Source organism: Mugil cephalus, chromosome 12 (genome assembly GCF_022458985.1).
Source record: "Mugil cephalus isolate CIBA_MC_2020 chromosome 12, CIBA_Mcephalus_1.1, whole genome shotgun sequence".
NCBI lineage: Eukaryota > Metazoa > Chordata > Actinopteri > Mugiliformes > Mugilidae > Mugil > Mugil cephalus.
The window spans coordinates 12480513-12502492 of NC_061781.1; the positions used below are offsets into that span (position 1 = coordinate 12480513).

General features: G+C 41.6%; 2 protein-coding genes across 2 annotated transcripts; one reads left to right on the plus strand and one right to left on the minus strand.

Annotated features, from left to right (window-relative positions):
* Window positions 1-1067: 1067 nt before the first annotated feature.
* xrcc5 (X-ray repair complementing defective repair in Chinese hamster cells 5) lies at window positions 1068-7511 on the plus strand. The gene is made up of 21 exons (XM_047600866.1): window positions 1068-1232; window positions 1568-1681; window positions 1778-1961; window positions 2582-2630; window positions 2724-2846; window positions 3041-3223; window positions 3348-3462; window positions 3581-3719; window positions 3795-3907; window positions 3987-4049; window positions 4140-4277; window positions 4358-4445; window positions 5031-5161; window positions 5325-5521; window positions 5709-5799; window positions 5912-5981; window positions 6129-6238; window positions 6438-6534; window positions 6716-6783; window positions 6869-6943; window positions 7098-7511. Exons 1-21 carry the CDS (start codon window positions 1218-1220, stop codon window positions 7110-7112), a joined length of 2178 nt encoding a protein of 725 aa, XP_047456822.1. The 5' UTR covers window positions 1068-1217; the 3' UTR covers window positions 7113-7511.
* LOC125017546 (collagen alpha-2(VI) chain-like) lies at window positions 7454-18747 on the minus strand. Its single transcript, XM_047600865.1, has 28 exons — window positions 18372-18747; window positions 16993-17141; window positions 15882-16492; window positions 15776-15796; window positions 15593-15658; window positions 15451-15504; window positions 15322-15366; window positions 15205-15231; window positions 15084-15110; window positions 14928-14972; window positions 14773-14826; window positions 14502-14564; window positions 13234-13296; window positions 13080-13133; window positions 12955-12990; window positions 12812-12874; window positions 12248-12310; window positions 11911-11973; window positions 11759-11821; window positions 11613-11663; window positions 11432-11530; window positions 10528-10590; window positions 10401-10436; window positions 10266-10311; window positions 10028-10180; window positions 8978-9433; window positions 8857-8895; window positions 7454-8777 (listed from the first exon to the last, which is right to left on the minus strand). Exons 1-28 carry the CDS (start codon window positions 18392-18394, stop codon window positions 8176-8178), a joined length of 3135 nt encoding a protein of 1044 aa, XP_047456821.1. The 5' UTR covers window positions 18395-18747; the 3' UTR covers window positions 7454-8175.
* Window positions 18748-21980: the final 3233 nt, after the last annotated feature.

Genomic DNA, 21980 nt, shown 5'->3' on the forward strand with positions numbered 1-21980 from the left:
GCTACAGGATGAGATGCATCCAGCACTATTTTCTGTCGTTTTAAGTCATGATATAACCCAGCGCGATGCATGCTGTTGCAGATAGCTGTCTAGGTTTTGCTTTGAAATGTGACACCCCAGCATTATGTTGTAGTGCTCCAGTGCACAATAAACATTACATTACAGGCCCTGTAGTGTTTTAGTAGCAATGTTTAAAATATGTTTAAGTTTATTTCATTCATATAGCACCTTTAAAAGAAAAGAGCATTTGCACCAAAGTGCTTCACATTCAACATGTCATATAAACATACAATTTCAGATCAACATCACTGTCTTAACAACTGCAAAACTATTAACAAGGTGACCAGATGAGGAAATAAAACAAATCAAATGCCACTGAAAGCCAGGGAATAAAGACGAGTCTTTATAATATACTAATTTAAATTAGATAAGATAATTATATTAGATAAGATAGATTAGATAAGATAGTTATGTTGTATAATAGGTAAATTATCATAAAAGGGGAATTATTCTGCATGACTGGGAAGGTGTTTTAATATGTATAGTTTTTGCTCCTTTGGTCTTTTTTTCAGAGGTTTTAGGAATTTTCAAATGTCTAAATTAATTTTTCAGAAAACATGGTTTAGCATTTTAGTTGAGTTTAGTGTGACCATCACAGAGAAAGTTTAATGTTTACGTAGATCTTTTCTTTGAGAAATGTAGAGAATATTACATTTTTAATACAACTTCATAAAGCTGTGAATGAGAAGGTTGGAAATTTTGACTTAATCTGCTTTGAATGACGAATAAATATTAAAATTAAAAAAAAAAAACTTTTTTGAATATATTAGTCTATATAATTGACATGTCACTGAATTATGTAATAATTTATGAGCGCCATTATTTTATATATGAGTATTTTCTTTTATTTATGAAATCTTCAACCATAGTCGGAAATAGCTGACTGGCTTGAGGGCGTTTGACCTAGATCGGATTTTTACGTTTTATATGACTTTCTTATCAGGCTCAGTTCCACGACTACATTATGACAAGGTGGTACAGACCCAGCATGTTTCCTTTAACAGATACATCTTTATTTACGGTAAACAATAATAAATAATGTGTGTATGTGTAGCGTGAAGATGTTTCGCTCTAAACGGGAACCTTCCTTATGTTCTTGTCGTTTCCGTCCGGAGCCAGACAGAGTGACACACAATAGTTTGGAGGGAAGATAGAAGATGGCAGGCGCTAAGGTAAGTGCTTTTCTTTTAAACAAATTACACTTATGCGCGGTTTTTATAGATGCGTTAGGTCTCGTTTTAAATGAGCAGTTTCCAAATGTCAGAAACAAATTGTTCTCTTTCATTGAGCATCATACTTTTGACTTCAGCTACATGTTGGGACATGTTGGGACGAGATTAAGCAAACACTGTCACACCCCCATTCACCCCTGCCTATTCTAGTTAACATAAGAGCAAATTATATTAAAACATTTAAAGGAAAAAAAAAGCATAAAACGCGTTTGTGCTGATTATTGTACTCAAACACACAACTTCTGCAGTGCTGACCCTTTAGTGTTTGTTTGCAGTCAGCTCAGGTGCTGTGCATGGACGTGGGCTTCTCCATGTCCAACTCCGCCCCGGGTGAAGAGACTCCCTTTGACTTCGCCAAAAAAATCGTCCAGAAGTTTGTAATGCGCCAGGTACATTTGCAGAATTCTCGAAAGCAAGATTCAAAGATTAACTACGGCCATGAGGAATCTCTGCCATCTTCAGACACGTCTTTTCCATCCGTTTAGGTTTTTGCAGAGACTAAAGATGAGTTGGCTCTGGTCCTGTTCGGCACAGACTCCACCAGAAACCCTCTGGCCCAGGACGACCAGTACCAGCACATCACAGTGCGTCGCCACCTCCTGACACCTGACTTTGAGCTCCTGGAGGAGATTGAAAATCAGATCCATCCAGAGGGTCAGCAGGCTGATTGTATCCTTTCTGATATTTCCAGTACATTTTAGATAGATAGATAGATAGATAGGGTACTATAATATATTTTTTGTTACCAGTCACACAAAGTTTCAAATCATTTTAACTTTCCGTCTATACACTTATGATGGATGCCTAAGTCACTATTCAGTTCTAATATTTCTTTCAAAGTTTCCACTAGGTAAATATCGGTCTTCAGCAGTTTTCTGTCTGAATTTGAGTTGCTATGGTTTAGGGAAAGAAAAACTTTTTTGTGCTACTGTGTTTATGCTACATCTCAGCAAAGAAAAGAGGACATTATGTTGACATTATACAAGACTGCTGGAAGATATGCATCTGTTTTGGTAAAATTGTCCTGCAAAATATTTTTTCACATTAACATATGAACTTGTCAAAACACTTTTTTTGTTTGTTTGTTTTTTTTTACATTAGAAGCTTTATAAGGAAAACTTTCAAAATACTCATGTAATGCTCTCTTGAAACAGTCCAACTTAAGTTACACTTTATGTAAAGTTGTGAACGATACACAGTAATTACGCTGAATTCTTGTGTTCTTTTTTTTTTTTTCTAACCTATGTTGACAAATGGAAATCATAAGCTCCTTAACTAGACTTTAACAGGGCTGGATGCCCTCGTAGTCTGCATGGATCTTCTCCAGACAGAGACTAAGTAAGAGACTGCCTGTATCTCGTGAATAATTCTCAGTGTTCTCTCAAAAGCAACAAGAAAACTGAAGGACTATTTCACTTTCTACTTTTTAAGGGGAAAGAAGGTTGAGCGTCTCAACATTGCCCTCCTCACTGACCTCAGCATCCAGTCCAACCCGGACAACCTGGATGTTATTATTGAAAACCTGAAACGAGCTGATATCACTCTGCAGTTCTTGTAAGGCTCAAACGTTTTCACTATGTGACGTTTTTGTTAACTCCTTTTTTGAAATCAGGCCATTTGTAAGAGAGCGTTTTTGTCTTGATAATTGATATTTTTCTCTCTTTAAAGACACAATTTTAATGCACATCCCCAAACAGACCCACTTTTACCTTTTACCCATGCTTTAACTCCAAACCTTTGATTTTCAGTTTTCCTTTCCCTGTGGAGGAAGACGAGGAAGGTCAAGGAGATGCAGACAGGAGAGGCTCTGGTCCCCCACCGGGTCCAGGAAAAGGACTTTCCAAGGAACAGAAAGACAATGTGGACATGGTGAAGCACGTCATGCTCAGCCTGGATGAAGAGGACGGCCTGGATCAAATTTACACCTTCGGGTTGGTTCTTTTTTGCTGAGTCTCGCATGTTTCTACTCAAGTTATGCAAGTACAAGAAGTTGCTTTTGTTTGTACTGAGTGGTGTCATATGACTTGCTTTCCTTGTGCCTTCATCCCGTTGCAGGAATGCAATCGAACAGCTGTGTATGTTCAAGTGTATTGAGAGGAGACCCATGGCCTGGCCCTGTCAGCTGACCATAGGCGGCTCTCTCTCCATCCGCATTGTTGGCTACAAAGCAGTACGTTAACTAATGGTTTCTAATGACTCGTTGGCTGTTTAAAATGTAGTTGTGCTGTGTTGTTAACGGTTCAATAATGATAAAACGTACAAGATACAATATTTACCACGTCCACCAGGTGACTGAAGAGAAACTCAAGAAAACCTGGACTACAGTTGACGCACAATCTGCCCAGAAAGAAGACATAAAGAGAGAAACCGTCCACTGCCTGGACGATGACAATGAGACAGAGGTGCCGAAGGAGGAGATCATTCAAGGTGAAATCAACAGCCACCGAACTCAGACTCTAAGGTCCAGTTGCCGTTTAAGTCTGACTTCTTTTCTCTTCGCAGGTTTTCGTTACGGAAGCGACATCGTTCCCTTCTCCAAAGTTGATCAAGATCAGATGAAATACAAACATGATGGGAAATGCTTTGCTGTGCTGGGCTTCACCAAACAGGACATGGTATTCTAGCCAGGCATCCAAACAGAGTTTCAGTTAAAATATGTTCATGTATCAAGACCTTCTGTCTTTTTGTCTGCAGATACGTCGGCATCAGTTCATGGGAACGCAGGTTGTGAAGATATTCGCTCACAAGGATGATGAGGTGAGAATGGAGATTACTGGTTTGTTGCGAGTGACTGCGTGCTCACACTGACCCGTTATATCTCTATACTTTTTTTTTCTTTCCGAGCAGCATGCGGGAGTGGCGCTGTCGGCTCTTATCCGAGCGCTGGATGAGCTCAAAATGGTGGCCATTGTACGTTACGCCTACGATCGACGCAGCAACCCTCAAGTGGGAGCAGCTTTCCCCTGCATCAAGCGGAACTATGAGGTGAGATAACGGGCCTAAACATTTATATATTTATATTTAATGAATCAGTATGTGAGACAATCCCTCTCTGCCGTCCACAGTGTCTGCTGTACGTCCAGCTGCCCTTCATGGAAGATCTCAGACAGTTTACATTTCCTTCACTTGAAAACAAAAAGTTCACTCCCTCAGGTACCGTTTCTGTGTGTGCGTCATGTTTATTCAGAGCTCTGATGTAAGTTCTGTTTAGTAACTTTACTCAGGGCAGCAGATGTAGACCTAGTGTACACACACACACACACACACACACACACACATATATATTGTTTCCTTAAAGCACAGTGAGTAAATGACACAGTTTCAACATTTCCTGTAGATGCACACATACGTCACCGTCCTTTACATTCGTTCATAACCGCATGAAGACGCTCTCTAGGGATATTTGAAGATGCAACAAACTCCTCTGCTTTGAGTAATTAAATGTGTATAATTGAACAATTGAGATTCTATTAATGTGAAAACATGTGAATTCCGCAGTCGTAATATCTCATCCTGCTTCCAGACACGCGCTGTAAATTTCAAAGTGAACTCAGAAACTTTCCACCGTCATTTCTAAATCAGGGTTTTCTTGTTGCAACTCCAGAGTCGAAAGATTTTGACTTTACTTTCCGTTGCTGTGAATCACTGACGCTGTAGATCCATGATAGAAGAACACCAAGTTCAAAGACTTTAAGATACGGTCGAATAAACTCGAGTGAACATTTTCTATTCCTCTAGACACCCAGCTGTCTGCTGTCGACTCGCTCATCGACTCTATGATGTTGGTGGAAGAAGACGAGAACGGAGAACAGACGGACTTGTTGAAGGCCCACCAGATTCCCAACCCTTCCTTCCAGAGGCACTTCCAGGTGCTGCAGTCAAGTTTGTGTTCAGAGAAACGATAATGCTCTTGTGTTACTTCCGATAAAAGGCCATGTGAGGTTGCCATTTTTATATTAGAAGAAAAATTTCACTATTTGTCTTCTCACCAGAGCTTAACAGCTACCACTCCACCTCTCCACCTGTCTTTAGTGTCTGCATCACCGGGGGGTGAAACCCGGCACCCCTCTCCCCCCCATGGAGGCATGGGTGAAGGCTGCTCTCGATCGCCCCGCTGTCATTGAAGAACGCTGTAAAGCTCCACTCGAGGAGGTGAAGAGGAAGTTTCCTCTCACTGAAGTGGAGAAGAAAAAGAAGCTGAAAACTAGTGCTCAGATTTTTGGCAAAGAGTAAGTTCGGTAACGTGTCAGGTCTTTGAACACCACAGACGAGGTTAAAACGTGAAAAAAAAAGTAATATCTATGTTAGACTTGTAATTCTACTTGTCTTACAGTAGTTCTGGTTGTGTATCTGAAATGTACCAAACTTTCGAGAAGCTATTTTCGGGTTTCTGACAGAATTCTTTGTCATTTGTAGCTCAGAGGAGCCAGATGCCAAGAAAGGAAAAGAAGACGAAACTGAGGAGGAGTATAACCTGGCTGACATCGCTGAAGGCTCCGTTACTTCGGTGAGGACCGGGGGAGCTGGATGACGTAACAATCCTGCTATTTCAAAGAAAAAAATAACACCGGCACTTGTTTTTAACATTAAAAGTCTCACATTCGTATCCGTATAACCAGGTGGGAAGTGTGGATCCAGCCCGAGACTTCCGCCTTTTGATCAAGCAGAAGATTCTCCCATTCGGAGAGGGTGACTTTTTATTCTGCTGTTATTTTTTTCCCCCCGTGAACCTATTTTCTTCCATTGGTTGTGTTATAAACCGTCGTGACTCACGCTCATCCCTTCTAATTGTGTTTATGTCTTTGTTTGGTTGTGGTGACCCCCGTGTCCTTCCAGTCTGTCAGCAGCTGACTCACAGGATAGAGCAGTTGCTTGGCAACAAGAGCACACACTATTACATGAAAAGCATCACCTGTATCCAGGCTTTCAGAGAGCAGTCCGTTAAGGTAAACAAACATTCATGGAAGTGCACGATGGTGTAGTAGCTGCTGTAGTTTGGCTTTTGAGATTAAAAACGAGTCCGTTTTGTTTCTTGTGACTTGAATGGAGGCCGGTTATTGTAGCAAGTATGTGTTTGCATGTCGATGTGAGCCTTTGAAAGACTCTTATTTGGAATTTAAATGTTCTTTATCTTTCCTCGTTCAGCTGGGGAATGCTGATTTGTACAACAGCTACCTCCAGTCGCTGAAGGGGAGCATCCCGAACAGGGGGCTTGAGGTCTTCTGGGACCTGCTTGTTCAAGGTACGCTAAGCCTCTTTGCTCTGAGATACAGGGTTTCTCTCTGATCATTCCTCCCTCGAGATGAAACTTCCACATAATTAGAGTGCAAAACAGGTAAATAAATTAAAATGGGAACGAGGCTCGAATCACGGTACACGTCAACTGTGGAGTTCAGGTTATTTTTTTGGTGTTTCGTGTCCAGACGCTGTAACTCTGATCAGCAAGGACGAGGTCGAAGGAAGCACCGTATCCAAAAACGAAGCCAGTCAGGTGAGTTTATACATGCCCCGCGGATGATTTCAAAAAAAGATCTTAAAGCGTCATTTATGCTGACTTGAGCCCACTTCGTTTTCAGTTTCTTGCTCGCGAGGAGAAGAAGGAGGAGGCAGCTGCACCACCGGCCGAAGATGCTGGAGATTTTGATGACTTGGTTAGTGCTTTGCCTTTAAATATTTATCTAACAAGTTCCTAAAGCCGTTTTCTGTCTATCTACGGGATGTACCACTGTGTTTGTGACTGCTAATATGCCAGGCTTGTTAAGACCTCTTAAGGCTTACATCTTTTTTTTCCCTCTTCCTGTGCAGCTGGATATGATGTAAGAAGAAGGAGTGTCTGCTGCGCACTTACAGAGAAATTAGAAGAATGTAATCTCTCAACCCGACCAGATCCGACCAGTTCAGCCGTCCATTGTTCTGCCTCCCACTCTGAGACCCCTGGATCTTTGTAACTGCACGCAACTGTATTTGTGACTCAGCTGTGGCTTAAACATCCGGTGCAAAAATACTTTAGTTGATAATTCACAAAAACTGTCCCACGTACACTAGGCCAAATGTTTGTGATTATTTTTTCAAGTTGTAAATATTGTCTTTTAAGAACCTTGTTGTAATTCCACTCTAAGTTGCAGTGATGTTGGGACTTTACAGAAGACAGCACTGCAATGTCCAACAAACTGCAGGTTTATTATGTTTAATCAGTAAAGCTTAATGCTTGATCAAGGATGCATGACTTTGAATTATATTTTTGTATAATGAAATATTAAGGATGATAATGAAGTAAAGCACAACACTGTGACATCATTTGCTTATAGTATAGTGCATAGCAGAGTCATAGTAAACCAGTCTTGTGTTTTTAAGTATTATTATAGTTTATTTCAACTTGATGTATGTCCCAGCAATGTCGCTGTGTTGGCTTTATGGATGGTCTCAACTTTGCACCCTTCACTTTTATAGAGATTCAAGGAAACGACGAGTCGCACAGAAGCTGCATATACTTTCTATACTGCATAGGGAGCACAAGCGTTTGTGTCCAGACGAGCTGTGTGAGCATCTAAATAAAAGGTCTGATTACAGCGTCGACCGTGGGGGTGAGTATTTTTAGTTTTCAGTCTTCAAATTTCAGAGCTGTAAAGACTGCTCTGAAATTTCTGAATTCGCTTTCAGGCTCACTTCAAAAATGATTTGTAAATCATTTGATAAAGCCTGTCTTGTGTGACTCGTCATTTTCTTGAACCACTGCAAAAGGTGGAGGCGAATGCAAAGTTAGTGCCACCACAGCCGCCATAATGGGAAATCCACCAGGTTAAAGTTGACCAGAATTATCCTTTAAAATGCTAGATTAACAACGGTAGCACCAGTATGACGCTCACATGAGCTCGTTCTCTTTTCAACACACCCACCGGATGAAACGGTCGAACGTACCGGACCGTAACACGTCAGAGAATGTTTGTCCTTTAAAGATGGCGTCGCGGTCACCCATGGCCAGCTTCGTTAGGACTTCTTCGTCGACGTCACTTCCCGTGGCGATCACGGTGGAGACGACCTGCTCCCGGCGCATGGCGCTGACCGCCTCCTCTAGATGGGTGGTGTCAGTGACGCCATCTGTGATGAAAACAAATGAAACCTCCGCGTTGCGTCTGGTCTGGCGTTCGTTTCCTCCGTGCAGGACGTTGTTGATGGTGTGGATGATGCCAGGCCCCACGCTCGAAGAAGAATCCAGGTAACGCAACTCCGCTATACCGTTCTGTATGGTGACGGGGTCGTGCGTGAGAGGGAAGGCCACGAAATTATCGGCCTCCCGGCCATACTCCATCAGTGCCAGACGGGCTCGCCTTCGGTCAGACTTGTTCCTGGCCAGCACCAGTCTGTCAGCCACCTTCTGCACGAACTCCCGGACGTTGCGGAAGTTCTCCACGCCGAGGCGTTCTGAACCATCTACCAGAAATACCAAATCCACTGGCCGCTCAACGCAGGGAGCTACGTCAGGTTCTGGAAAGAAAGAAATCAGTTAAAGAGTTTCACTTTGTTCCAACGCTAAACCTATAATCTTGCCGCAATTGCAACGTACCACTTTTGCAGGGGAGATCAGGGCACTTAATTATTGGATCTGGGAGGGTTGAAACAGAAAGGCGTAGGTCAAACAGAAGGACCGGCGTATGATCCCGATGGACGTGCTGGTGCATGCTTACCTGGACAGAGCACGGTTTCCATCTTTTCTATGAAGTCCTCAGCCACCAAGTCGCTGTAACGCTTCATCTCGGTGATGCGGTTCTTGTTGTTGCACGCTATAGACACCAGGGTCTCTGGATCGTGCTGCACGTCAAACATGTCGCCGACCCCGATGGCGTTCACCACCACCGCGGGGTCGTCGCAAAGGTACCTGAGCTGATTGTCGTCGTCGCGAGGGTCAAAGCGGCCGTCTGTGACCACGACCACAGACACTCTGGCTCGGGCTCTCTTGCTGTCCCTGATGAGGTTATCGTAGGCAAACTTGAGAGCCGAGGGCGTGAAGGTGCCCCCGGCGATCCACTCTAGATTCTTCACTGCCGTTTTGAAGGCAGACAAGGAGTTAATGTTGGCGTCGTCCAGACGAATGGCCTCGAAGGTCCCGTTGTGACTGAACTGCACGACTCCGACTCGTGTACCTAGAAGATGCCAAGAGATTTTAAATGAAAATCTTACTCTACATTTTTAATTGTGAACAAAGATTTACACTGGTTTGGAAGCGGTGGGGATTTACAGGAGCATGACAGGATTGTTTCTTTTGTAATGTCACCCAGAGCTACCTTTTTGGAACAAAACTTGTTGTTTTACAGAGGAATTTTTCATGTAGTAGCTCTAATTAATTGTTGGTTTTGAATTCTCAGTTTGTCAAAAGATGAGTCATTTTTTTAACACACTTTCAAAATGTTCTCTAAAAGGTGCTATTTAGCAGTAAATAAAACATCTGATGTTTGTGACACGGTTCACACTTAAAATGTCAGCTGACAGGTTAAATATGATATTGTTTACACTTTTGATGGCTAAACATATGGAACACTGACAGTCTGCATTTAGTTTTTCCTGCTCAATCACAGTATTATGACCACGAGCTGAATATAAAGTCCAGTCCACATTTTTAACCGTTCTATTCAACAGGTGGAAGATAGAGTGAATCGCTCCTTCAGATTGGTTTATCTTTCTTTCCTTATCTGCTGCATGATTTATTGGCTGATTTATTGTTTCTGGCTTAAAGGTACCGGTGGGTGAATCGGGGTCGCTGGCCATATTTCCCAGCCTGTTGATGGTGTTGATAACAAAGTTCTTCTCCAGGGTGAAGTTTGTCAGCCCAACGCTCTCCGAGCTGTCGATCACAAATACAATGTCCAGAGCACCGCAGTGCTTCTCACAGTCTGAGACAAAACACAAGAAAATGATCAGCGCGTTGAACAGTATTGACAACGAGGCTCTGTTGGAGCGGGGATGAGGATTTCTTACCACAACAACCGCACGTCTCCCTGATGTAAGTCATCACGTCGCAGTCCTGCAGTGATGTGCATGCTAGTTAGGAAAAAACGTATCCAAGAGGACAAAGACAATCTAAATCTGGAGTGTTTTTGGAAGTTTACTCACGGTGAGCCCAGGGTCGCCCACTGGTCCTGGACCTCCCTGCACAGCACAAGGAGAAAGATATGCACCTGGATCTAAAAATTTCCATGCGTGGTCAAGTCATTATTCTTGTGTTAGTGCTGTTGCTTACATCAGGTCCAGGGTCTCCTCTGGGTCCCCTCTGTCCTGGCTCCCCTGGCGGGCCTGGTTCCCCCTAAACACAAACACATTTTTCAGTGGCAGTGACAAATTTTTTTTTTTCCTTCTAAAGTGCTCTGCAGAGGACTTCCACAGAATGACGCAACAAACCGTGCTATTCTCATGAACTTAGTACCGTGGGGGCAACACGAATGACTCAATACACAGATGTTTTTGAATGTTGCTAACAGTCTTCTGACACCTGAAGACATCACACCTCACCAGTCTGGCTGATGATCACTGCTATGATGCCCTCATTTGTTAAAAATCCAGTGACTTCAGTGCTTTATTCTTTAGCTTAATTCCCTCAGATATATACTTAAATTGACATTCAGTACTTTCCTTGGCACTCACCATGGTAACATGTAGAGCAATCTTTCCCCCCAACTCGCTTACGATAACATCACTCCCTGTATTTCAAATACTTTCACTTTCATCGGCTGGACTTCATCATGCTGTCTCTTTAAGATTTGTATCTGAATCCCAATACAACAGAAGTGGTTAAAACTTCATTTCCGCTGAACAACAGCATCTCTTCGCAGGAACCAATGCCCCAGGACAATACAAAAGGCGCGGTTTCTTTGGAACTGAGGAAATTATGCCATTGGAAATTAGTCAGCTATGTGTTGTCTGTGCAGTGATATCTGTACTCCTATCGTAGTGTTAAATAATGTTAACCATCTGCGGGGCTCAATGCTCAAAGAGGTAAGTAAGATGCTTTCTTTTCCTTGTGATACTTGTAAAACAACCTTTAGTTTTTTTGGAACTGAGGCAGGATGCACATTGCATATTTTTGGGATTATGCACATGAATCATTCCTGATTTGCATCAGCTTATAACACCGTTATCAATCTTACGGGTTCTCCTGGCTGTCCTTTATTTCCAGGTTCTCCCTTGGCCCCACAGTCGCCTCTGCTCCCTCTCGGTCCCCTCTTGCCTGGGTCACCTCTTTGTCCCTGGAAACAGCAGCAGTACGTCAGACTCCAGCAGAGAAATTTAAGAGGTGCAGGATTTTTCACGAGGTAAACAAAACCTCACAGTGGGTCCTCTTGATCCAGGGTAGTTGAATCCAGATCTTCCACTGTCCCCCTATAGAAGAGAAAATTAACACCAATCATCTGATGATGCGGTGTTTGATCATTAATTTATTAAAAGTGATGAACGGATGTGTCCTCACTCCTCACCTTGGGGCCAGGTGGCCCAGAGTCTCCCCTTGGTCCTGCATCACCAGGATTTCCTACGGTTCCCTGCAGCCACAGGGGATAAAAGGTGAATCATTAGGAATCCACTCAAAACACAAGGGCTGATTATTATAATGATTTTACAAACAACTCACATTTGCTCCGGGGGCCCCTAATTCTCCTGGTCGACCCCTTGGTCCTGGTATTCCTGGGTCACCCTGGCGGAGAGAGAAAGTACCAGAAAACTCCTTTGATACCTTGACTCCAGCACACTCATGAAATCACTCATACTGATGGGAATTTCGCAATGCACAACGTGGAGCAAATCATTTTTAAAAGGCTTATGAAGTAACTTCTCTGTAAAATGTGGTTGAATTTTCACAAGAAGGGATGACTTCAGTACTGGAGTTCTAACGAATGTTTGCTGAGTTCTCATGAACTGCTGCAGAGTTGCTCCACTGCCAAAGTCCACTCACGGCACGATCCACTCACCTTAGCGCCCTTCAGTCCATCTTCTCCAGAACGACCTCTGGCTCCCTCTGACCCTCGTTCTCCCTGTCACAGTTAATTAAAATAAACTGTCACAATTCTCATCACACATTCCCATCACAATATTACTCATATGCCAGTGTATATGTAACCTGGAAAAACAGGGAGGCAATAATTCTATTTCAGGAAAATCTGGGTAATCCAACACAGAACAAAGTTATACAGTATGAGTCAAATGAGATGTTGCTGGTCCTTCTCCGGAAGAGGAAAACTTGGCCAAGGTATTTTAAACACACAAGACTCGTCTTTCTCTCGCTGTTGAAATCTCTTGCAAGCTTAACAGAAACTAGTACCATCTGTCAGAATGAGTTATCTTAGACTCATAGTTATCTTTGTTCTTCTCCAGATGTTTACTACAGTAAAATGAGTTATAGTCCAGATGCAAATGGTTGTCTTTCAAGATTACCTGCTTCAATACAAAACTGAATACAGAAAATGACATTTATATGAATGAATTGTGGAATATTTTAAGAATATGATGCAACTTCCTCTGAATATTAAACTTACTTTTCCTCCTTTTTGTCCATCAGGTCCTTCTGTGCCCTTTGGTCCAGGTAATCCTCTTCTCCCCTGTAATATTTACCAATCACTTTGAGAAGACTATGGTAATTTCTCAAGGTGACAACCCTTTTAAATGATGTTTTAAATACCTGTTCGCCTTTTCGTCCAGGTGAACCCTCAGGCCCCTGCAAAAGTTGAATAGGTATTAAATAGCTGACATTTACTTTCTTTATAAAAGATATAAATGTAATAAAATATAAATTCCTGTCTGTACCGTAATCCCCTTCTCTCCTGGTAGTCCCGGATTCCCAGGATTTCCTTTTTCACCCTAAGGAACAAGGCTGCTTGTGAGTAATTCTGTTTTTAAAATAACTAAAAGCCTTTAATTTTTCTCAGTGTTTTCTGTTGAAGTTTAATTTGAAAGTTACCTTTGGCCCGGGATCACCTGAGGGCCCAGGGAGACCAGACCTCCCAGGGAGGCCGGGGTCACCCTAAACAAACACAAACAAACCAAACTAACACATGAATGAAGACATTACCTGGAATACAGAAACCCTACAAAATAACCAACTACACCGAACAAAAAACAGCATGCAGCTTATGCACCCAGAGGATCTGTGGTATTGATACAATAGATACAGTATCAGTGAAGTTCACTTGAGCTGTAATTGTCGATGTGCACTTGTTATTTTGCTGTATTTAATTATAAAATCTTATTTAACGACAGGGATGTGACGTTTCACTCAGATACTGCAGAGGGCCGCTAACATTAGCATGATAACATGCTAGCATGCTATGTTAGCATTAATAGCACTAGCCAACTAGTCCCACGTGCTTAAACCTCAAACTCTCCAAAAATGCTCAACTATTGGTCCAGTGTTAAATAAATAAAACTATAATTTATGCGACGAACTGGAAGAAAATATGTCACTGCTTTGAAACTATTACCTGTAAAACAAAGCTAAAACAATGCGACTCTGCTACTGCCGTTCCACCACTCAGCCGAGTGGCTTCTTTGTTTGGATTTCATTGTTATTGTCAGGACAGTGTATTTATCACCACCCATCCCCAGAAGTCATAATGTCTGAATGAAGTCTGTTATGTGTCTCACACTAACAGTCTGCTTCTACGTAGGCCGCTCAGGCGAGTGTCTGGGAGGGAGACTGTGGCTCTGCTGAACACTGTTATTATCCAGTCTAACATAGACTGCAGATGTAAAAGTTGCTGCTTCTGCAGAGACCAGCCAAAAATGAGCAAACACCTGACACTGGGGATGGATGGTGGCAAATACGCTGTCGTAATACTAATAACGAAAGGGGTCGGGTCATTGGAACTTTGCGTTTTATTATAAAAAGAGAACTATTTTCTGTGAATCAATCTTTTTTTCCTGTTTTTCTCTGTGATGTGCCATTTTCAGTTTTCCTTTTTCATTCCTTGCCTTTTCTAGTTCTTTCACTGAGTAGTCATGATGACAAATGGGAATTATAGTCTATCTATTCATAGCCTTGGGAGCATCTCACTGGAATCCAGACAAATTTTGTGGAGATATTTCCCTCAGGAACCAAGTGTTTGACCTGCTCACTAAAATATTATCAGCGACGTGACAAAGCTTAATGTTCGGAAAACCTATTTTATTTTTCCAGTTTTCCTTTCATTCAATGTAACGAAAAGATCTTAATTATGAATTAATTCAGACCTTTCCTCCTTTCGTCCCTGGGGGGCCACTTTCACCAAAATCTCCGGAGAAGCCGCTTGGCCCCTAAAAACAACCAACAAACAAAAAGTCATGGATTAAATGTGACTTAATACAATTATTACAGTAAATGGACATGTTAATATCACAGAGACTTGTCTAGTGTTTAAGTAGCAGCTACTGCATTTTGCACTGCAGTTAATACTGCATGTGAAAATGTGAAAATAATATAAACATATAATTAATAACAATAAAATAAAACTACTAGACTCACCTTGTCACCAGGATCACCTTTGCAACCGGGAGCTCCAATTCGGCCCATTTTACCCTGAAGATTTGACAGGGGTAATTATAGCAGAACTCATATACATATAAATATATATATATTGATCATATTAGTATCATGGTAAAACATGATAAAACACTCACCTTCTGTCCGTCAGTCCCATTCCTGCCAGGTGATCCAGACATACCCTTTGTGTTTAGACGTCAATAGGGAGATAAAATGAGCTACAGTCTATAAACACCGGCGGCGAAAGATGTCCAGCATCCTGGTATAATAAACAAACAAAGCACGCTACTTACCTTTGCTCCACTAAATCCAATTTCACCCTAATGAAATAAAAACAGATCCATTAATCCCAACACCACTGCATTTAAAAAAAGAAAAAGAAAAAAAAAGTGAGAATGTAAAGATTTCACTCACCTTCTCACCTTTCAACCCAGCCTCTCCCTGTAAAAAAAAAAAGAACAAACAAATTAGATTAAAAAAAAATGAAACTACATAGCATCAAGGATTATCAACCAGCAGGTGTCATCAAACCTTTGGACCAGGTCGACCAATTGGACCTTCAATGCCCGGATCACCCTGAAATATGACAGATTTCATTCAGTTATCAATGAGGATACAGAATTCTAAATGCACTATATTTAAGACATCATTTCTACTTACCTGTTTACCCTTTAGACCTTTTGACCCTGTAAGGCCTCTGGTTCCTTTTGTCCCCTAAAAGAAGAAATACGGACATTTCAATAAAAAAAAGTTTTGGCTCAAGCAAAAATAAACACGACTGACTGATGCTGCTGATGCTCACTTTTTGACCCGGAGGCCCCTTTTGTCCTGGATTTCCAGGGGTCTCGTAGCATTTGGGTTTATAGCACTACAACACAAAGAGAAAATCAATATTAAAGGTTGGACTACATAAAAATATAGAAGACGAGGGAGACTTTCTAAAAGCACAACCGCGCCATCAGCCTTTCTTTGAAGTCTTTCTCACCTCTAGATATGCTTGATATTTCTGCAAAGAAAAGACAGCAGACAATGAGAATCACATCACACTTCAAATTTGAGCTGAAACATGAGGTAAAAAGATTTCAGATCACCATGGCTTTTATGATACGATCAATGGTTTTAGTGCTTAGAACTGGTCTCCCGTCGACGATCTCCACAGCGATGTAGTCGTCGCGGTACACTTCGTCGGGGGAGCTGGCTATCTCCCTCATGCCCAGTTCATCGATGGACCGGGACGCTGCCACTGAGAAAATGTGAATGCCCTGATCGCGGGCCTTTTCCGCCATTATCTTGATTCCCTGACATGGATTTCCTGTCACGTGGCCGTCAGTGATGACCACGGAGAAGAGGACGGCCTTCGTCTCGGCGTAGTGGTGCGTCATTTGGTAAGTCATGTTTTTGAGGGCGCAGTCGATGTAGGTGCCTTTTCCCAAGTATCTGATCGACCCGAGGTTCCTGATGAAGTTCTCCTTGGACGTGAACTGGCTGAAGACGACCTGTGTCTGGGAGAAGTGCAGGCCTCCTATGGACCAGGTGATCTGGACCTGTCCATTGTACTCCTCATTAGCTAGCCGTTGGACAAAGACCTTTGTGAACTCCCTGATGCTTTCCACCAGGCTTCCAGGCGGGGACTCCTGTAGGGCGATGGTCTCTGAAGTGTCGATGGTGAAGTACAGCTTTATGGGACAGTCAATTATCCCAGCTGGAGGATAGAACATATGCAAAGTGTAAATAACTCTACTGCCCTATTTATTATCTCGTACAAATGCAAAGCAACAACAGAAGGGACATTAGTGTCAAGTGTCTACTTAAGATTTTTGTACACAAACATATGAAGAGTTCATAAATTAAACTGTTTTATTTAATCTTTTATACTTTCGGCCTAAAATTAGCTTGACTTCAACCACAGTGCAGCAGTAAAATGCTGCTTGAAGATGAGTAATATGACGTGTTTCTGGCCTTTTCCTGATTACACTAAAATGCTATTACTCTTGTACACTTGGGAAGATGAGGAGTAGGAGTAGGAGGAGTATGTCCATTTTAAGCTGCTCCAATGCATTTTTAAGGAAATGCTTCTCCAGTCATTTTTTTTTATTTGAATAATCCCACTATTTACTCAACACAGACCCATAAATTCTTGCGTGGCAAATCCAAAAAACTACATTACGATAACATTTTATTTAGAGACCTAAGGGGACTCACGTTCACAGCTTGCAGGTCTGGGTGTGGGAGTTGGTTCGGGGCTGTCACCTCTCCCAGGTATCGGTCTGGGTACGCGAGGTCCTGTTTGAGGGACCGCAGCTTGGAGCAGGCACAGAAAGATGAAACCTGAAATCACTGCCATTTTTTTCCTGTGAGACAGACGCGGTTGAATAGGACCATTACTGAATGCATACTTTTGACTCCCAAGCTCGCTTCAGATGCAGGAAGAAGCTGTCAAACAAGTGAGTCTTCACAGCAGGCGTCTCTACAGGGCTTAAGAATGTTTATCGTTGTCTAAACATCAGTGAATAACGTCACTGCGTGGAAAAGACGACTATATTTGAAAGAAAATTCCTTTAGATGAATCCCACACATTTAATGAGTAGTTTTGGAAGAATCTCAAAACGACTCTACGTGAGATTTGATGTGAGGAACAACTATCCTAGCAGAGTTTCACAGGAGTTGATGAGAGGTCAGTGATTCCAGTAGAAACGTATTTACTGTAAAAAGCCCTGAACTACAACCCAACATCAACAAACACAAAGTCATAAAACGCGGATTCAAGTGTTGGTTTAGTCTAACTACTCGCACACTTAATGTCAACAGTATCAAAATCTAAAATAAAAAAGCAAACCAAAACATCCCAAATCCTTTATCAAAACATTTCGGATAATTTCATGAAAGTTTTTTAGACCATACCACCACTAGCTTTGAGTTTTTTAAGATTTCATCAGTGAACATTCAAACCGTTGAAAAATACTTGATGAACATCCACGGCAACAGTAGCAAAACCACCATTTAAATATATTTGGTTAATAGTATCTCACTAATATAAACTGTCAGTTTTCTATTTTCTATATTTTATGTAGATCAATTGTAGCTAAATAAGCTGATTTTATACACTGGCTGAGATTAGCTTTATTTACTGTAATTAGATCATGAGAGGTTTCTAAACTGCTGTGAAGTGACTAAAGCTGTTAGATAAATGTGGTGGAGTAAGAAACACAATGTTTCCTCTTAAATACTGAGTGACGGAATGCATAGAAATATATGACCAAAAATTCGGCTACTTTAAAACCTACCACTACGTGAAGTTACACAGGTGTACTTTACGATGTGAGTTTAATACACCCTATTATCTTCAGTAAAGGTGATGCACACTTCAACTAAAAACAGAAAATTCCTTTAACGCGATAGAAATACATTAAAAACACGGAAAAGACTTCTTTTATTCACACCACACCGTCAAATTTGTAAAGAGAACTAACCCGCAGACCAAATGGCTCCACTTTTTTTTTTTTTTTTTTTATTGCTGTCTATCTGTGCAGAACTACTGCTCTAAAACCTGAAGAAAGTTCAAATAAAATGTAGCTACTCACCGCAGGGACAGCACAGAGAACATAAACTCCAAGCTGCGACAAGAGACTGGCAGGAAATTCAAGCAATTTGTGAGCTAGAGATAATCATCGCAGTCGCAAAGTTCCCATATCGGCGGACTTGATCAAGGTCAGCTTTCTGATGAAGGCTCGTTTTAGTTCTACACAGCGCGCGAGCCACCGAGCGTGCCCATCTGGACAGCGAGGACGCGCTCGAGCTATCGCGCACGCGCAGGAAAGTAAAACTGTAGAGATGTTTAGATGATTGTGCGCTGAGTAAAAATGACAGCTGGAGAAGGCAGTACAGTCTCCACGGCCCAGACACAATTCTAGAGACCTAAGTGCTTTTGAATAAATACAACAGGGTGCAACAAGCTATTTATCGAGCTGATCTGACAGAATAAATGTCAGAGTCACAGACTGATCCTCTCCAAAGAGCAGCTTTACAAACACATCAACTCCCACCACTGCACAGCCTTACATGGAGAGAGCGGCTCACACTCACACTCTGTTTATGTTTCAAGGCTATACGGCATGAGAGATGTCATGCTGGAATTTAACTGCTGAAATAGCAAAAAAAAAAAAAAGAAAAAAAAAGATAGTTTGTAAGCAGGTACATAGTCTGCAATTGTTTCGATATCCACTTATTTCAAGTAAAAATGTTGAACAATTGCTTGCATGCTTGTTTCATCGAGTCTTTTACTTTACTATCAGTGTGGCCTCAATCAAAAGCGAGGCCATAATAATGTGAAATATAATTAAATCACACAGCAACATTTTTCCGCATGAGGAATAGTTTTACAGCTCATACTACATAACATTTATCGCTTTTTTTAATTTTATTTAACTTCATTCAGTAGTAAACCAAGTCTGTATTTACATTCTGTAAGATAGGATGGGTGTGTTTCCATGGAGTCTAACATCTAAAAATCTATAAATAACCATTGTTTACAGTGTTTGTAAAAAAAAAAAAGCTAATATGAACAACGCCCTCTGATGGTATTCAAACTCTGTGAGGCCCAACTTTGTAGGCTTATGTATTGTAATGTAGTTGTGTTTTCTTTGTATACTTTAGTTAAGATACCTGCTCAGTGATTCGTTTACAGTTAGCCTCTGAGGCTTCTAGTTAGCTTCTAGTTCCTCGCAACCTATGGCTAAACTCCAGGTCTTCTTGTTGCCTTCAAATGAGGTCGTATTTATTGTGTCAATAATTAAACAGCCCCTCATTAATATTGCTCCATAGCGCCACCAGTGGTCAAAAAATATTCAGTGTATCTTTTAGTAGTGAAAGGCTCACACAATACATGGCCCCTCTTAAAGACTTTTGCTTTATCTTTCATTTGACATTGTAAATGTAATTAAAGTGCAGCTCCATTCTGTTTCCCTCTTACTATGTCTGAATATTCATTTGGAAAAATCCTGCCCTCTGAATTCAAAGGCACTATTCAGTAGTTGCCGCGGTTCTCATTGCCACCGGACATAAAATCAATTTTTCATTGTCTCTTGAAGGACATTTTTCCCTGTCTTATGGCGTGGATATATTATTACAGATGACCTGCCTGTCTTTTCATGCCTTCATGATTTTATTCATACTTTAATGAATCAAGGGCAGGGACACGTCCTCTATGCAGCAGCTGAAACGAGGTCACTCAGTGTGGGCCTGACGATTGAATCTTTATGCGTCATTTAGGTTTAGTGCTTAAATTCAAGTACAGATGAGGCTCTGGTGAAAATATTATGAGAGGCACTTACTGATTGGAGTATCTGAAGCAATGAGAGTAGTCGGTTTGAGTTCAACAAGGGGAAAACAAACAACAGACCTTTTCAGAACGGATATCAAGCTTGTGAATATTTTATTTTTTCATTTATTTATTTATTTTTTACTTTGACTCAGAAGTCCTACGTGGTGGTTTTATCCAACAACACAATAATTAAGGCTGCGAAAGTGACCCTCATGTATACAGGAAGAAATCAAGGGAGTGGTAGCTGCAAGTTTGGTGTGTAATATCCTTGATAATAGAGTTGATAACAGATCAGGAGTCCTTACCCTCACAAAAACCATTACCCTGGTGGATTTAACTACTCATACTCAGATCTCCATTACCAATAAAATATAATCCCTCCATTATCAAACAGAGGGCTAAATCCTCAGTCTCAAAACAATTGATTGCCCTTTTCCGGGAAGCAGGACTTTTACTGGGTGTTTTACAATCGGCCCCCATGTCCTCCAGTGAAAAACAAAACCCAGCACCGTGTTCTCAAATGATCTGCTTTGAACATGACAAGCTCTCGTGTTAGAAAGATGTAATTTAACAATACTGCACTTCAAGATTGGATATTTTGCGGCCTGGTTTGATAGACGTCTTTTAATGAGGTCACGCGCTGTAGTCTGACATGGTGTGACTGTCAGCAAGAATGTATGCGCAGCTACTGATGTTCAAAGGGAGCAGGCTACAGTAAGGAAGTTCCTCATCAGGGGCTCAATTAGAGAAACGCAGTGATACCGCCACTGACCTGCTCACAGAGTGCTGCTGCTGTTTGTAGAGCACCCAAGTGTGTGTGTGTGTGTGTGGGGAGGGTTGGGGTGCTTTTCTGAAGGGATGCTGACCGAGCAAGCGAGCGATTAGGAGAGAAGCTGGCAATCTCAGAGCCGGTCTCCTGGGCAGCGCTCGTTTTGGACGCCTGCTGCATCCAGATGAACATTTACACATCATGAAAACAGTAACAAGCATACCCAAGTCTGTTTAACATTAATGCATCTACCATACTGATTTGTGTTTGCTTTGTATGATAAAAGGCTCATTTAACCTTTTACTTAAGTAAAGGCCTCAATAATTAAAGGTGGAATATAAAACTAATGACAGAACTTCATCTATATAAGAAATAAAAGGAGAAAGTATGATATATGAGCAGTTGCGACAGACGTAAGCATCTGCCAGATCTATCTCAAGGCCGCAACTAAATCATTTTTAAATCCTTTGCATAATAATTTAATGTAGAAATACTAATGTATGAGCTTGAGCAACAACATGGATTTGTTTTTTTTTTCCTCTTAGCAACCCGGAAGGGGTTTACATCCTGCAGTTAACACAAATCTGCGGTGGTTAGTGTACAAGCTGATTCCTGGTGCCTGACAGCGCGCTGAAAGCCTTGAAGCACCACTCAAACCTTGGTGTAACAGATTTTAGATTCTGGTCACTCAACCTCTGGTGGTGGGAGGTCAACTCATACCTCAACGGGCCCTAAACAACAGAAATGAGGCTATCAGCATGTTATTTACCTCTGAAGTGCAGCGTACTGAGGGAAAGTATGAAGTTACTCACTGAAATTCAGAGTGGAAATGTGTCACGCAGCCTGGCAAAATCTGTTTCAGTTGGCAGTCCTTGGTAGGCTGAAGGATCACACAGAGAGCTGCCTCATTACAGACCTCTAAATGTCTGCCCACACCTCATATTTTGCCACATTAGTGAGTTCAGCCACCGAGTTGCAAGTCATCATGAGCAGTGCAGAAATAATCCACCAGGGGGGGAACAAGCTGCAGGAACGTTGACTTTATTCCAATGGCTGATGATCGGTTTTGATAAGTGAAGCTCAGAACGACATTGATTTTAT

Bases quoted from the DNA above. Each gene is read 5' to 3' on its own strand.
- xrcc5 (XM_047600866.1), top strand. The intron at 1,682-1,777 runs GTACATTTGCAG...CCATCCGTTTAG, and splicing joins AGAAGTTTGTAATGCGCCAG to GTTTTTGCAGAGACTAAAGA. The intron at 5,982-6,128 runs GTGACTTTTTAT...GTGTCCTTCCAG, and splicing joins GATTCTCCCATTCGGAGAGG to TCTGTCAGCAGCTGACTCAC.
- LOC125017546 (XM_047600865.1), bottom strand. From the start codon at position 18,394: ATGTTCTCTGTGCTGTCCCTGCG. The intron at 11,664-11,758 runs GTGAGGAGTGAG...TCTCTTCTATAG, and splicing joins CTGGGCCACCTGGCCCCAAG to GGGGACAGTGGAAGATCTGG. The intron at 8,778-8,856 runs GTACGTTGCAAT...CTTTCTTTCCAG, and splicing joins TGATCTCCCCTGCAAAAGTG to AACCTGACGTAGCTCCCTGC.